The sequence below is a fragment of the Artemia franciscana genome, chromosome 7 (assembly GCF_032884065.1).
Source record: "Artemia franciscana chromosome 7, ASM3288406v1, whole genome shotgun sequence".
NCBI lineage: Eukaryota > Metazoa > Arthropoda > Branchiopoda > Anostraca > Artemiidae > Artemia > Artemia franciscana.
Genome location: NC_088869.1, coordinates 55511347 through 55525966, shown reverse-complemented (window position 1 = coordinate 55525966; position 14620 = coordinate 55511347). Strand labels below are relative to the sequence as shown.

Here is a 14620-nt window from a genome sequence, read left to right as displayed (position 1 = left end):
GATTTCTCTAGGTACCCATTTAGAACTAGGTCGACTCTGGCTGGGATTACAAAGTCACGCTACTGCCACCCGTTCCAAACCAAATAACCAGTGAAACCAGGACTTAAACTATCTAGTTTGGTCCTTGTGCTTATCCTAGTTTAGTAGTTGGTCCTATCAGAGCTTGGCTAGCAACAAAAGCTTAGCAGATATGCCATTATTCTGCAATTCTGGCGAAATAGCGAAAGTTATTCATTGGAAATATTAAGAAAATTATATATTCTTTCTTTCCTCTCTTGCATTACTTTTCAATGCTCCATCTGATGTTAGTTTAGACTTTTTTTTCTTAATGGAAATACTAAAAAAAAAAGAAAAAAAGAAGCTATTTCTCTGTAAGGTCTGGTGCTAATTGTTTGTGACAAATCTGTAACCTAGTATTCAAAATTATCATTGTTTTTTGTATCTCTTTTGCAGTTCAAAGTTTATTGGTCCTCCGTAGCAAAGCTTGCACAATCCTCAGATTTTCAGGGTTCCCCAAGAGAAAATCTGGTTTCGTGAGACCCCCCCCCCCCCGAAAATTACCATTAACAAAAATTAACTGCTTGTGTTTCGTATACGTTCGTGCATTTCTTGGACCTGATGCATTTCGCGCATCTTTGGGGAGGTTTTGGATATCCCAATTTTCTTCCTGGGCAACTTTGGGATTGTTTTTATAGCTTTGTACTATCAACTGGTAATTTAGCTTTTTCGGTGTTGTGACGAATTCACTCCCCCCCCCTCCTGGGCCGAAATAAATACCTGCAAACAGGCTGGATATAAATTTTCAGTAGTATACCGTAAGACTTTTGCAGGGACATATCTATAACCAAGTGCATCACGCCCTAATGTAAAATATTACTGATTTTAAACGTAGCTTTTCTACGGAGGATTTCTTTGAAATTTCTTAGATATCCGGAACAACTAGAGTTCAGATTATTAATTTTTATGTCGGCTAAGTTACAAAACAACTTAAATTTGACTGTAAAGGAATTGCTTTACACGAAGTACTTGTTCGATAGTCATTCAAAGCATAGCAAGGAAATTATTGCCCCTTTCAATAGAAATGTTTCACTTGCTCTACTATTTCTAGGTTGAATAAAGAGACAGGATTATTAGAAACTAGCAAAGTCAAGTGCAAAGTTGCTTCACTGGGCCCATTGGGACGACCAGTGCTGTTGATAGCAAGTAAATTGCGATTAGTTTCTTTGGTAGAAAAAGATGACTCTGTTGTGGAATTTTCGAATATGACGCTTATCAATGCAGTACTGAATATCTTGGGACCAATGAGAGAAGATAAGCTATGTAAAACCTTATTGCTTATTCAGGTAAATTCTATTTGGTAAATTGCTGTTTATATTGTTTCTTCAGGTGAATTATATTCAGGCAAATCTGGTAAATTATATAGATTTGTAAAGACGCCAATTAAAACTATTCTAAGCGATATCTGGGGATTATTTCCCTTTGCGGGGACTCTGCATAGCGTGCACTGAGACTACAATGAAGCTCAATTTCTTTACTCATGAGCATTCTGGGACATACCACCAACGGGAATCCAAATCATCTTGAGTATCTCAATATAATTTATTCGGAACTCCCAAAAATTCTCGTTCATGGTATGCACGAATGTTAATATGCAGTACAAATAGTTAATTTGCGTTATGGGTTTGTTTCTAGGGGGTTGTTTTTTATATTGGAAAGACCCACCAATTATTAGAGGATGGTTATTTGAGCGTGAATCTTCAATCGAAAAAGCTATCAAGTTGCGCCAAAGGCCAGAAAAATTTAACTTTGCTTTAACCCAACATAGCTACAATAACCCAGATGATAGACCCATCAGTTATATCGCAAGCTAAAGAAAATTCCGATACTTGCAAAATCAGGAAAGAGATTAGCACGCACAAAATCTTTATGAAAAATAAATTATCAAATGAAAATTGTACCTTCCATTCAGTAATAAGGTTTTTTGTTCAGTCGCCTTAGTGTTTTTTATTTAAGAAGCTGACTTCGTTTTGGATTTTTATTTTTGAGCTTGTTTTGGGTTCATGGACTACTATTTGCTTTTTGTTCTTTTTGCACTTACCAAGGTTGAGTAGAGATCTTGTCAGAAGATTTCAGTTTCCTTCTTTCTTCGCTGGCTGTAAATTAAACCTTAAACAGCTAACATTATTGATTATGTTGCTGTAAACCCAAAACTGGCAGGATCCAATACAAGATACTAAGGTATATAAGAGTGATGTTATTGATATTAAAAGTAAATATATCACCATCTAGTAGTGTCTAGGGTTAATTTAAAGCCGAAATTTGGGATGGGTAACAATCTTCCGAGAAGCTATGATGTTCACAGACTCAAGGATGAGAATTTGAGATGAACTTTAAAGGAACAGTTTAATGCTAAACTGGAGAGTTTAAAATTTAATACTGTAGAAGATGGATGGAATAATTTGAGGAAAATAGTTTATGAAGTCGCTGATGGTGTCTTAGGGAAGAAAGTTAGGAACGCAGCTAAGAATATAAGTGAAAATGCTTTATGTTTAATAGAGAGGAGGAGGGGCTTGTACAATGAATATCTCAGTGATAGATCATATTAAAATAAGAGGAATCTAAAAAAAGTGTTAAAATATGAACTAAGGAGGTTTGAAGTGGAGGTAATGGACTGAAGACCTGGAAGATGCAGCTAGACGGCATAAGAGTAAAATATTGAACTGATATGTTAATAAATTGAAAGAAAGTAGTCAATGTGGACTTGCCCTAGTGAAAGATTCCATATCACAAATAGTGATATGGAAAAATTTAAAGTAAGGAAAAATTCTGAGAATGTGATCAACCATTATAGAGTTGCAGAAAAAGATATGAAAAGAGTAGAATGAAAAAGTTTTGGACACTTGGATGTGAGGAAAGATGTATCTTGTGAGAAGTAGTGAAAGTACTAAAACGATAAAAAAAAATGTCAAGGCCCCAGGTACTCATAGTGTGGTAATTGAAGTTTTTTGAATATGGTGGTTATGAAATTAAAAATAAATTACTGAAGGTTATGAATATGATTTTGAAAAAAGAGGAAGTACCTAGCGATTTTAGTAAAACTCCTGTTGAATTAATTACATTCTAATTAAACCCCTGTTTAAGAAAGGGGATAAGGGTGAGTGTGGTAATTACAGAGACATTGGCCTGGTTTCTCTAGGAAGAAAATTACTTCGTATGATGATACTTTTTAGACTGAGAGATGCTTAGACAAAGTTTAAAGAGAACAAGAATGTTGTTTTAGGAAGGGAAGAGGATATTTTGACCAAATTTTCACTCTTAGATTAATCATTGAGAAGTGCCTTAGTCATCAAACATGTTTATTCCTCAGTTATATTTATTATTAGCAAGTGTTTGCTCCAACTCATGGAACAGCTTTAGCCAAGTTCTTATCATTGAATGGTATACCAGACAAATACTTTAAAGTTAATAACATCGCAGGAAATGCGGTTAGTTGATGGTTTCCTATTAAATCTGGAGTTAAGCAGGGTTGTGTTCTATCCCCATTTACATGGATCCTTTTTCATGGACTTTGTCTTACGGAACGCAACAAAGGCAATGGGGGAACACGGAATGAAATGGGGAAGTAAGACTCTCCTGGACTTAGATTATGTCTATGATTTAAGGATCCAAGATCAAACTGTTAGCAAAATGAATAAACTCTTTAGTGATATTGCGAGTTCAGCTTGCAAAAATAAATATGAAAATTAATGTTAAGAAGACTTGATCGCCAAGGCTAGGAATAATTGAAGACGAAAAGGTAATGTAGGGTAACGAAAAGATCTATTCATTTAGTGGACAGCTTTACTTACCTAGTTATTATTAATAGTAAATATGGTGGTTGGCTTTAAGATATTAAAAGTAGAATTGACAAGTCCCTGGGTATTTTTCACAGTTGAAAGAAGTTTGGGAGATTAGGAAGATAAGTCTACAATCCAAAATTAGAATATTGGAAGCTACAGTGATAATAGTGGTCAAGTATGGTTCTGAAGCATGAGTACTCCGAAAAACGAAGGAAGATTCGCTAGATGTCACTGAAACTGATTGACTGTATCTCAAACATTAGACTGTACGAAACGTGTGGTTCCATCCCACTTTCTAGAGCTATAATGAGAGACAGGTTGAGATGGCTAGGGCACGTTCTGCGGATGAAGGATGGCAGATTGTCCTTTTTGGCCAACTGTTTCGGGCTAAACGAAAAGCAGATCGTCTCAAAATGGGGTTAGGATGTCGCAAGAAAAGATTTAAGGGAAATTGGATTTTGTGCTGCAGTACATTGTTTGTAGTAGTAGTAGTAGCAGTAGTGTGAATTGCCTCGTTTTTTCACTATTCGGCGTTTTTATGTACTGTCAGTACGGTATTTCAGTTTTTGAATTATCATAGTTGAACATAGTCAAAAACTGATGGTGAGATATCAGAAACCGAAAAAGTACATTTTAGGCCCACAATTCGCTAGTTTATCCGCAGGTTTTCCTTAGACCATATTAAGGTGGGTGTCCTCCTAGTATGGGGAATCATTATTTACGTATACTAATGAAATTATAGAGGAGGAGAAGAATGTGTTCAAGTTTATTAGAATTCGTAAATTTCCCTTAGGACTTTTTTTTACTGTCATTTATTTTATTAGCATTTTTTACGGCCACCTTGTGAATACACGATTAACATAAGGCTTATGGAAAATCAAATACCTCATGTATCATCATAAAATGTATCATAAAAAAGTGTATCATCATAAAATGTATCATCAAATACTTCATAAGGCTAATGGAAAATCATGATATATGTTAGTTTTTCATACAGCTGTTAATTTTTTCATGTATATTCTCGTAAGTGTGCGTACGTAATGTCTCCATTATTAAATGCAAAATTATTCACTTTTTCTCGAATATGAATGATATATACTCCACTGAAAGAATGACACATTTTTAGAAACAGGACAATCCCAGGATTGAAAATCTGTCTGGTCTCCCATGTCTGGTCTGAAACCTCGTCCCTCAGACTAGGTTTCAATGGTCCTTTGAGCCACCTCCCCCCCCCCCTCCCCCGTTCCCTTACTTAGTGAAGATGATCTTTGCGTTTGAATTATGATCCAAGATTTTTCATTCCTCAGGTTGGCGTGGATGGTCCATATTTATGTAATGATAGTTCTGATAATTGTAGGACCTTCGAATTGGAGATATTTGACAATTAGATTCTGAAGACCCAACACTGGGTTACCAATGGACCCAACATTACCTTAGCCTAGGGAATAATTGGCACTCTAATTGCGTTTTTAGAATCAAAGTTATTCTACTACCTCTCCTACTCTATTGACTACTCACTGCAGCAGTAAGCCGCCAGACAACATATCTGCGCACGCTATTCTTTTAAACACAATCTGTTCAAAGCTTCACTATTCAACCCTTTCCAAGAAGTTCCTTTTTTCTTTAAATCCTTCCATATGATCTCTTCCCATCGTTTTTGGTGACGGCCCATTAGGGCCACTATTAAAAAATAATGGTCCTATTCAACTGGCCCCAGATGGAATGCCCAAAAGAAAAATCTTCGGTAATCTGTCTTCCTTCATCCGTAAAATATGCCCTAGACTTTTCAGCCTTTCTTTCGCTATAGCCCTAGAAAGTGGAATAGAACCAAATCAGGTTTGTCCCAGCTTTCAAAATTTTCCTCTAGCCTAACGAAAACCGTCCTGGAGAAACTTCACACATAGAATCTCCCTCTGCTGAAAAATCTAGGAGAAACTTACTATTTTCTTAAGTCACAAAATCATACTGAAGAGTATAAGGACAAGATAATCCTGCTTCCCTTGGAATGTGTATATCCTATGACATTCGGATCAATCTGGGACCCGTCGCAACATGAGGTAACCAACGAACTTCGCTGAATGAATCGCCTGTTACAAATCAATATAGAAAACGTGAAAAAAATATTTGGGCTACGGGATGAATCATAGTCTAGGTTTCAATTATCTGAACCTTCATTAATTAGCTTATTATAGGCAGCGCAATAGCGCTGCTTAAGTAAAGAGTGATGCGGGCACAATGTATTATTTATTTATTTATTGTTTTTTAGACCAGGGCACTTCGTATATAAGGAGTTGTCGTAAAAACTTCAAAAAGGGCTCATTCGAATGAAAATCGAAAGTTCTAGGGCTCTTTTTAATTGTCGAAAGTGATTGGAGGGCAGTAAACCCTTTCCAAATCCCACCATTTCCCTAAACACATCCAGTCAAAATTTTGAGATAGGCATTTTGTGCAACGTAGTTGAAAGGTCCGGAAATTATGTCTATGACAACCCTCTCACAGCCCTCAGGACAAGGGTTGTAAGTTATGTCCTGGGGGTATATAAGGTATATATGAAAAGGGTGATCGTATAAACTTCGGAAATGGCTCATTGGGTTGGTAATCAGAAGTTCTAGTGCCCTTCTTAAGATTCAGAGTAAGGTGAAATTTCGGAAGGATAATTACCTCCCGGGAATTTATGATGTTGATATACCCCAGGATGAGAATTTGAAAGAAACTTTCCAGAACAGTTGAATGCTGTACTTGATAGTTTAAAATTTGACAATGTGGAAGATGGTTGGAATAATTTTAGAAAAACAATTTGTGAAGTTATTAACCGTGTCTTAGGGAAGAAAGTTAAGACTGCAGCTAGGAATATTAGTGAAAAGGCTTTGTGTTTAATAGAGAGGGGAAGGGATTTGTACAAGAATTATCTGAGTGATAGATCATTTGAAAACAAATGGAATGAACTAAGGAGGTGTGAAGTGGTGGCCATGGATAAAATTGCCGAGGATCTGGAAGATGCAGCTTGACGGCATAATAGTAAAATATTGTACTCGCATTTTAATAAATTGAGAGGGAGTAGTCAACCCGGGCTTGTCCCAATTAAAGATAGGAACAGAACCACAATTAATGAAAAGGAAAGAGTTAAATAGAAATGGGCGGAACATTTTGATAATATGCTAAACCAAGATACAGCTGCCGGAAAAGAAATAGATATAGAAGAAAATGAAAAAAAAATTGTGATACCTTGGATGTGAAGCAAGATTTGTTTTATAATGAAGAATTAGCGGCAGATTGAAGTAATAAAAAATTATAAGGCTCCAGGTGCTGATAGTGTGGTAAATGAGTTTCTTAAATATGGTGGCTCCGAGGTTAGAAATGAGTTGCTGAAGATTATGAATATGATTTTTGAAAAAGGGGAAGTACCTAATGATTTTAGGAAAACCTTGATTAAACCACTGTATAAGAAAGGTGATAAGAGTGACTGTCGTAATTATCGAGGCAATAGTATGGTCTCCGTAGGTAGCAAATTACTTAGTAATATGATACTTTTTAGACTGAGAGATGCTGTAGACAATGTCTTAAGAGAAGAACAGTGTGGTTTTAGAAAAGGCAGAGGATGTGTCTACCAAATTTTTACTCTTAGGTTATTAATTGAGAAATGCCTTAGTTGTCGAACATTTTTGGTCCTCAGTTTTATAGATTATGAGCAAGCGTTCAATTTTGTTGATAGAAGAGCTTTAGCAAAGGTCTTATCCTTATATGGTATGCCAGGCAAATACATTAAAGTGATTATTGCTATGTAGGAAAACAATACTGTTGCGGTTAAGGTAGGAAATGAGGTTAGCAGCTGGCTTTGTATTAAATCAAGAGTTAAGTAGGTTTGTGTTCTATCCCCGTGTATATGGATCATTTTGATGGACTTTGTCTTAAGGAGCACAGGAAAGGCAATGGGAGACCACGGAATCAAATGGGGAGGAAAATCTCTCCTGGACTTAGATTTTGCTGATGATTTAAGCATCCTAGATGAAAGTGTGATCAAAAGGAATAAAATTTGCGAGGTCTTGCGTGCTCAGGGTGTTAGAATAGGTTTGAAAATTAAATTTAAGAAGATTAAGTCACTATAACTAGGAATAAGTGAAGATGAAAAGGTGACGTTGGGTAGCGAAAAGATTGATCAGGTGCGCAGTTTTACTTAACTTGGTAGTATTATTAGTAAAGACGGTGGAAGCAGTGAAGATGTAAAAGTAGAATAGCGAAGGCTCAGGGTGTTTTTTCACAATCAAAAAAGTTTGGAAGAATAGGAAGATAAGTCTGCAAACCAAGATTAGGATATCGAAGGTACATCGATGACGATGGGCAAATATTGCTCTAAAGCATGGGCACTCCGAAAAGCGGATTAGGATTTACTAGATATTTTCCAGAAACATTGCCTACGGATTGTTCTGGGTACTCGGCTGACTGATAGTATTTCAAACTGTAAGGGGTACGAAAAGTTTTGTTCAATCCCGCTTTCTAGGGCTATAATGAAAGAAAAGTTGAGATAGCTAGAGCAAGTTCTGCGGATGAAGGATGACAGATTGTTCTTTTCGACCAACCATCTAGGGCCAAACACAAGGCAGCTCGTCCTCGTCTGGGGTGGAAGGATGTCATTAAGAAAGATATAAAGGAAATGGGAACTTTTTGGGAGGGTGTAAAGAGGGATTTTTTGAATAGATTGCGATGGAGGAAGAGCGTTCGTAGCTTTGTTGGCCTCAGATGGCTTGGTGCTTTGGTGAGCTGTTAGTAGTAGTAGTAGTAGTAACCATCCCACGCCTGTTCTGATCAAACGAATCAATCGAAATCAAACGAAACTTAGATAATAATACATCCCTAAATAGAGATTTGGGTGAATATACATTCAACCCTATATACACAAAATTGATTATGGAAAATAATATAATTCAAAATAAAACAAAAATAGGAACCAATAAAAACAAGCCCAATCCCAAAAGAACTACAAGATTAGCTGCAGATAAGGCAAACATAGCAATAAGAAATTATTCCAATTTTTAATAAATTAAATAAAAAAAACAAATTTTTTTTTAGCTGAAAGTAAGGAGCGACATTAAAACTTAAAACGAACAGAAATTACTCCGTATATGGAATGGGTTGTCCCCTCCGCAATCCCTCGCTCTTTACGCTATAGCTTTTAATTGTTTTAAAAAATAGAATTGTGGCAAAGAGTCAAACTTTAGCATAAAGAGCGAGGGATTGCGGAGGGGACAACCCATTCCATATACGGAGTAATTTCTGTTCGTTTTAAGTTTTAATGTCGCTCCTTACTTTCAGCTAAAAAAAATTAGTTTTTTTTAATTTAATTTCTGAACGTTTTTGAATTAATGGATGTTTCGTTTTGGCTCTCCGCACATAAATTGTTAAAATGAAATTTGTATATTCATTCTTTTTATGGCTAAATGGCTTTCTCTTAGTTTCGATCAGACGATTTTGAGAAATAAGGGGTGGAGAAGGGCGTCTAGTTGCCCTCCAATTTTTCGGTTACTTAAAACTAAAATTTTTAATTTTTAAGGAATGTTTTTATTAGTAAAAAATATACGTAACTTAAGAATTAATTTACGTAACAAACTTTCATAATCTTATATTTTTATTATGTATACGAGGGGGTTTGTACCCTCGTTAATACCTCGCTCTTTACACTAAATCGTAAGTTTTGTCCCAATTCTTTAAGAATGACCCCTGAATCAGAAATGCTGTAGAATAAATAGTTGAAATTACTAAAAATACTTTAGCATAAAGAGTGAGGTATTTATCTCCTCCTAAATACCTCGCTCTTTATGCTAAAGTATTTTTAGAACCCCTCATATGCGTAATAATCTCTGTTCGTTTTAAGTTTCAAGGCTACTCCATCCTTTCATTTGAAAAAACGTTTTCATGTTTATTTTTCAATTATTTTCTTACAGTAATGCTAGAAAATCCTGCGCCCTTTTCATTGAATTTTTCTTCCCCCATGACAGATTCCTCCAAGGAAAGATCCTCCAACATAGTCCCCTCCCCTCAGCCCCACCCCCAAACAAAATAAAATCCCCCTGAAAACGTCTGTACACTTCCCAATAACCATTACTGTATGTAAACACTGGTCAAAGTTTGTAACTTGCAGCCCCTCCCCCAGGGATTGTGGGGGAGTAAGTCATTCCCAAAGACATAGTTATTATGGTTTTCGACTATGCTGAACAAAATGGCTATCTCAAAATTTTGATTTGTTGACTTTGGGAAAAAAATGAGCGTGGGAGGGGGTCTAGATGCCCTCCAATTTTTTGGTCACTTAAAAAGGGCACTAGAACTTTTCATTTCCGTTAGAATGAGCCCTCTTGCGACATTCTAGGACCACTTGGTCGATACGATGACCCCTGGGAAAAAGAAAAAACAAACAAATAAACACGCACCCGTGATTTGTCTTCTGGCAAAAATACAAAATTCCACATTTTTGTAGATAGGAGCTTGAAACTTCTACAGTGGGGTTCTCTGATACGCTGAATCTGATGGTTTCATTTTCGTTAAGATTCTGTGACTTTTAGGGGGTGTTTCCCCCTATTTTCTTAAATAAGGCAATAATAAATAAATTCTGAGGCTCGTAACTTTTGATGGGTAAGACTAAACTTGATGAAACTTATATATTTAAAATCAGCATTAAAATGCGGTTCTTTTGATGTACCTATTGATATCAAAATTCAATTTTTTAGAGTTTCGGTTACTATTGAGCCGGGTCGCTCCTTACTACAGTTCGTTACCACGAACTGTTTGATAAAGTTAGTGAAATGAAGGAACCTTTTTAGCTTGTAAAATGTTAGCTTTTATCACACAGTCTTGGCTGAACTTTTCGTTAAGAAGTAATGATGCCTAGGCTATTTTAAAAAATTGATTTTTAACCAAGAACTTTTATTGTAAGTGTGTCATTGTTTATTATTTTCTTTCCTGAAGACGGCCCTTAGATATAGGGTTGAAATATTCAAATAGGTTTTGTTTGTTCACTGTCTTGGGAAAAAAGTCCTCATTATTCTCTCTCCTGTATTTGTATTATGGAAAGGCAGTGTGGTCTTCGTCATTATTTACGTAAGTTATGTCCTAGGGGCATATAAGGTATATGTAGGATAGGTGATCGTACAAACTTCGAAAGGGTTGATTGGATTATTAATCAGAAGTTCTAGTGCCCTTTTTAAGATTCAGAGTGATCGGAGGGTGGGTACAACCCCCCCCCCCTCGACATCTCATATTTTCCTCCCGTAATGCGTCTGATAGAAATTTTGAGAGGTCTGTTTGTTGTCGTAGAAAGTTTGAAAAGAGGTCAATCGATTTGAAATTGAAAGGGCTAGTGCCTTTTTAATAGTCGAAAGTGATTGGAGGGCTACAAGTCCCCCAAGTCCCATTATTCCCTAAACAGATCTAATCAAAATTTTGAAATAACCATTTTGTTCAGCGTAGTTGAAAGGTCGGGAAATCATGTCTTTGAGGATGATATCCCCCCCAAAGCCTTCAGCGCAAGGGCTGTAACTTATGCCCCGAGGGCATATAAGGTTTTTATTGAAATAATAGTTGTAAAAATTCCGGAATGGGCTCATTTGATTAGAAATAAGATGTTCTATTGCGCTTTTTATGAGTCAAAGTGATTGGAGGGCAGCCACTCCCCCAAGGCCGTATCCAGGGGGCGGTGTTTAGGGGTTTTACCTCCCCACCTCCACTCCGGAGGTGGTTACCTCCCGAACCCCACCTCCGGAAATGTATTCTCGACTCATAAAAACGTAACAAAAGTGAATATAGACACTTTTTTATGCATTTTTTGTGGTTTTTACTCCCCCCTCCCGTCCCGAAAAAAAATTTCTTGTAAAACCTTAACCGAAAAAATCCTGGATACGGTCTCCCCCCCCCCACGTCGTATTTTCCGCGATTGCATCCGACGGAAATTTTTGGGATAGCCATTTGTTCAAAAATAGTCCAAAGATCATATAATAAGGCCTTTTGGGTTGACAGAATCCCCCAGAGTCTGGGGGCAAGGGTTGTAATAATAAGGTTTTTATGAAAGGGGTGGTCTTTTGAACTTTAGAAGAGGCTCATTTGATTCGAAATGAATAGTTTTAGTTCCCTTTCAAGAGTCAACCATTATGGAGAGCAACTAGCCCTCCCCTTCTTGACATCCTCTTTCCCCAAAACGCATTCAATAGAAATTGTGAGGTAGCCGTTTTGTTACTAATAGTCCAAAGAACATATAACAATATCGTTAGGGTGGACACAATCACCAAGAGCCCATGGACAAGGGTTGTAAGCTATGCCCAGGGGTATATAAGGTTTTTATGGAATGGTTGGTCGTAAGCTTTGGATCGGATGGAGCTCATTTGATTGGAATTTGGAAGTTTTAGTGCCATTTTAAGAGTCAAAAATGAATGGAGGGCAATCAGTCCCCCCAAGGCAATCAGTGCAATCAGTCCTATCATTGAAAACCAAATGCGTTTGGAATGTTTTCACTTTTCTTATTTTCATAAATAAGAAATTATCAAAACTTTAAGGAATAAAAATCAGTATACGTCAATTAATTTGACAATTCACGGTCATTTGTTTTTGTTTTTTCCGTAAAACGCAAATTATGTTCTGGTCTTGAGAAGGTATGGGGGTTATCAGCCTTATTTATGTTAATTTTTGCTCATTTTGAGTTTGATTCGGCTATTTATTGTAATTTCTCTCCGTTTAGAGTTTCATTTATTTATTGATAGTGGTTTGTGGTAATTTTACGCTTGGAAGATTATTTGACTTTATTTCTGCTCATTCGTGGCTTAATGGAGCTCTTTACTTCTCTTTGAAAAACTTGTTTTATGGAAAAAGTTTTTAAAATTAATTTGTGAAAGAGAGGTACAAATATTTCATTAGAGGATCACGTAATTCTTAATTAATATGTTTTGTACGTAACGGTAAATTTGGGAAATACTCTTTCAATTTAAATGATTCATAAAATAGTTGAGTGAGTGTTTTAACTCTATAGTTAATTTCAAGAAATTTATTTAGCGATTTTTATCGCTTTTCAAGTTAAATCCTTTATGCTTTTTCAGGTCATCGGGACTGCGGTGGCTTTTGTGATTCGATACCCTCTGGCTTCATTTTTCTACTGATGATCCACTTGTATGTCCACAGGAAATTTTGTTTTTATTGGTACTGTTAAAGTCCTAGTCATCTAATATATTTATATAATTTGACTCTTGTTGCTTATTCTTATAAGAGGGGCACCTCAGTAATGAGGTATTTTTAACTAAATCCTAGTCGTTTAATATATTTATTTATTTATTTTATAATAAATATACTTAGTTTATCGCATATATTTTATTTATTTATTTACTTTTATTATTTATATAAATAAATTTAATATATTTAATCTTTTTATTTTATTTCCTCTTTTTCAAAATCATGTTCATAATCCTCGGTAATTTATCTCTAATTTCATTACCACCATAAAAAAAAAACCACACTATTTACACCTAGGACCTAATTATTTTTTAATACTTTTAGTACTGTCACTAATTCAACATCGTCCTCAACATCCATTCAAATTTGCAACTTAAAACTCTTAGCCTTTCCTGAAATATCAGAGGTACGCCTTTTGACAACCTTGGTGCACTTAACACCGATGGTGCACTTATTGGGTTTCGGTCAGTTTAACACCGATGTTGACATTCCCTGGAAGTTTCAACCTGACACCTTCAGCTGTTCCTGAGATTTATCGACGGGATAAGGTGTCTTTGATTTAGTTATATATGTGTCTGGCGTCTTTTCATTTAATTTAAATCCCCCTCGATATAATCCTAAAATTTTATCCTAAGATCCTTGGTCGTTCCAGAAATAGGGTAGATATACCTTTTTGGCAACCTAGATGCACATAGTGTCTTTTGATTAGTTCAATATCCCCCTCAACATGCTCTTAAAGCTTGAACTTTATACCCTCTGCCGTTCTTTAGATATTGCTGGTACCCTCTTTTGACAACCTGCAAGCACATTGTATATTTTCATTTAGTTCAACATTATCTGGAAGTTTCACCTTAATACCATTAGTCTTTTTGGAGACCCTAGATCAAATATACCCCCCCCCTTTCCTAATAACAATATCTAAAGGTGAACATTGGGTAAATTTTATAGGCTCTAGTGGCTCATGTCATCCCTGGAGGGATAACTATTGGACCTTTCGACTATTTTGAACAAAACGGCTATCTAAAATTTTGATCTGATGTCTTTTGGGGGAAGGCAGTGAAAAATGGCGTACTAGAGGGGGCGGGGGGGGGCTTAGAGGGGACTGACAACCTCTGTGGTTGCGAAAATTTTCTGTTTACAACAAAAAGTTTATTATCTATACTTTACAAAACAATACATGTTTAGGCACTAAAACAGAAGTGCAGCTACAATCAAAATTAGACAGCTGTCATAGCCATGATGGAATTGTTTTCTCATTGCGTATTCCATAATTAGCTTCAGTTTTTAGAATACGTTTTTCTACAATGAAATGCGGCCATCACACGTGGTTATTGTTTTTCTAAGGAAAAAAATGAACGCACAATTCCATTATGTTACACTTTCCCGCCGCGATGAGGCGCCGCTGTTTTACTTTGTTTGGGCATCGTTAGTTACAGTGGTAGATCCAGGATTCCTTTACAAGAGGAAAAGTCAAGATACAAATTAAAAATCCTGGAAGCAACACTGCCATGATCTTTTTATTTTTTTTGGTGGGTACAGCCCCCTTATATACGGACTAATTTCTCTTCGTTCTAAGT

General features: G+C 36.2%; 1 protein-coding gene across 2 annotated transcripts in view; it reads left to right on the top strand.

Moving 5' to 3' along the window:
• The window catches only part of LOC136029482 (UDP-N-acetylglucosamine--dolichyl-phosphate N-acetylglucosaminephosphotransferase-like), a 55601-nt gene extending 42544 nt beyond the window's left edge, over positions 1 to 13057 (top strand). Inside the window, exons 7-8 of one of the 2 annotated variants that reach the window (XM_065707910.1) lie at positions 1109 to 1343; positions 12914 to 13057. In XM_065707910.1, coding sequence (XP_065563982.1) covers positions 1109 to 1343; positions 12914 to 12973 — 295 coding nt within the window. In that variant the 3' untranslated portion in view covers positions 12974 to 13057. The remainder of the gene's footprint in view (positions 1 to 1108; positions 1344 to 12913) is intronic. The other variant, XM_065707911.1, reaches the window with a different exon arrangement.
• The last annotated feature ends 1563 nt before the right edge of the window (positions 13058 to 14620 follow it).